Source organism: Montipora foliosa, chromosome 5 (assembly GCF_036669935.1).
Source record: "Montipora foliosa isolate CH-2021 chromosome 5, ASM3666993v2, whole genome shotgun sequence".
Classification (NCBI taxonomy): Eukaryota; Metazoa; Cnidaria; class Anthozoa; order Scleractinia; family Acroporidae; genus Montipora; species Montipora foliosa.
Genome location: NC_090873.1, coordinates 11,530,327 through 11,532,732, shown reverse-complemented (window position 1 = coordinate 11,532,732; position 2,406 = coordinate 11,530,327). Strand labels below are relative to the sequence as shown.

Genomic DNA, 2,406 nt, shown 5'->3' with positions numbered 1-2,406 from the left:
TAATTTACAATTAAAACAGCCTGGATAATCATCATTCGCATCCCCCTTCTGAAAAATAATAAAAAATCAGCGATTCACACGAACCTTATGGCGGTTCTCAGTTCATGAGCAATTTCTAATTTGTAAAAGGTTTGTTAGTTCTATACACTTTTACGTGATGATAGAAAGTTTCACTATTGTAACGCACCGTCCGTCACGCAATCCTCCGTACTGCTTGCTTCTCGGACATGTACGTTAAAATCAACTTAATTTATATTTATTTGTAATTTAAAATGACTTTGCAAGTCCCCTTCCCTTCCTCTGAGTAAATGAAATATGAGTGTGCCTAAAGTATTGGATTATATTTGAAATAAAGTAATACAAGCTTTACGCCATTGCAGAAGTTTTGCTTTCTTTCAAGGGAACTAACCCTAGGTTTCTTGATTGTATTCACCAAATAAATCCAGGGTTGGTTGTTGTTGTTGTTGTTTTTTTTTGCTTTTGTTTACATAGAGTGCTTCCTCCGTCTAACCTCTTTATCTCGTAGTTGAAGACTTGCATTAATTCCATTCCGCTTGCCCATGTCTTCAAATGCGCTATACGAGAAGCTGTTTGGTCGCAGTTGAGGAGCTTCGCTACAAACCTCGTCACAATATTGTTGCGTCAGTGATTTTGCCAGCCATGTTAGATATTTCATTCCCTCTGTGACAGCCCTTACGTGCGATCGCAGACAACCTGGCGCTGATGTCTTCCTACCTGTAATCAATTCTTCTTTAACATCTAGCAGCATATGATAAGTTCCATACAGACTTGAGTCTGTGAGTTCTTTGCTTGGCTTCACAGGAGCTATATCTTTTGAGGTCGCGCATGGACAGTTTCCAACAGGGAGTTTATTCTCCTCCGGTATGTCCACTAATCGTTGAGGAACCAAAACTGTATTACTCATTTCTTCAATCGCATTCAAAAATTCATTCAAAGAATCTGGTAAGTTAGCTAGGGGCTCCATTCTTGACGATGCCAAGATTAACTTGCTAATAAAGCAACTTCAACCTATTGTGACCTCACTTTTGCATGTCCTCCGCCGACAATCGGTTTATTTTGGGAAATTTCCTGTTAATCAAACACCGTCATCCAATCACGCGTGCGTTGATAGACTTCTCCTGTTTCAAAAGCGAATGACTTCTGGATTTATGATGTCAAATTAAAAGCAACTTTGTTACGAACGTGTAGCTTCTTGTCCTTTTGCTTTCATGTGACCCATGGAATCGGCCTGCAAAAATGGTATGATTAAGACAAAGTTCTTCAGAGCGTAAAAACAACACGTATACTCTTCATGGCTCGCTGTTTACATAGGGGGAGTCAAGTAGTTTGAGACGAAACTTGAAACTTTATTTGGTTGGCGTAAAGGGGTGGATCTGGGGGTTTGTTGGGGGCGGAATTGGATCATAAAAACAAAGCTGTGGGATAAGCTGTGGGATGGATGCTTGCAAAACATCCTGCAACGTAGACAGCCATTTTCGTCCAACAAATCGATCAGCAGGTCCTTCTTTTCATCGCTCCATTTTCTTGACTTCATTTTGTTTCCTTTTCGCTTTACTGTAGGCGATTGTGCGATCAGATTTTCCGACGGAAAGACAGAATCCCCTTCAATTCGCCATCTTGAAATAGTGACTGCGTGATGCCGTATCCATGGATACTCAAGATGCATGCTTGTGAAGAATAAAAGAAGTGTTTTACGATGTTTTATCGAATTTTCCACTTCAAACTTTATCCAACATATAATATGTTTAAACACCACCAAACAGGGTGGCCAACGCATTTCCTCGCAAAAAAAACTCCCCGTTTGGACAACTGGATGCTGGACTGCGTGGCGCGTCACATGTTCGATCGAAGAGGTTCATGGTGCAAGACTTGTGACCCCATCGAATAGTCTCTGTGGCTTTTCATTGCTATAGTTTTACGTTTACGTGCATTGGGGATACGCATGTGATTCCTTCACATGCCAACATGTGAAGTCTACATAAATCGAAAGAAATCTTGTAAATTAGTATCTGGAACTTTGAACTTGAGAATAAGTCAAACCAGCTCACGAAAACAAGCATTGATTGATTTGAGAACTGAGTACTTTCAAGTGTTGTTCCTATCACGCTGAAGACAACAATGTCAAACTTTCTCTTTAGTGCATTCGGGTCCTCAGTCTTTGTATAACTTATATTTACGATGCCGTTCATTTCATCGTGTGCGATGACATTTCTTCCCTCACGCGCTGTGATTCAACATTAGATTTTGTTACAGCCACGACCCGTGGCTGTAACATCACATCACATCACCGGGTGGCTATACACATCACAGTTTGGTAGAGCATTGCACCGGCATCGCAGAGGTCGATAATATAGAGACAATTTCCTTAAATTGTCCAGATATGTG

General features: G+C 40.6%; 1 protein-coding gene across 1 annotated transcript; it reads right to left on the bottom strand.

Annotated features, from left to right (window-relative positions):
* Nucleotides 1-484: 484 nt before the first annotated feature.
* Nucleotides 485-985, bottom strand: LOC138002139 (uncharacterized). Its single transcript, XM_068848228.1, has one exon. It carries the CDS (start codon nucleotides 983-985, stop codon nucleotides 485-487), a length of 501 nt encoding a protein of 166 aa, XP_068704329.1.
* Between the last annotated feature and the right edge of the window lie 1,421 nt (nucleotides 986-2,406).

Coding starts and splice junctions, on each gene's coding strand:
- LOC138002139 (XM_068848228.1), bottom strand. CDS start 985: ATGGAGCCCCTAGCTAACTTACCAGATTCTTTGAATGAATTTTTGAAT.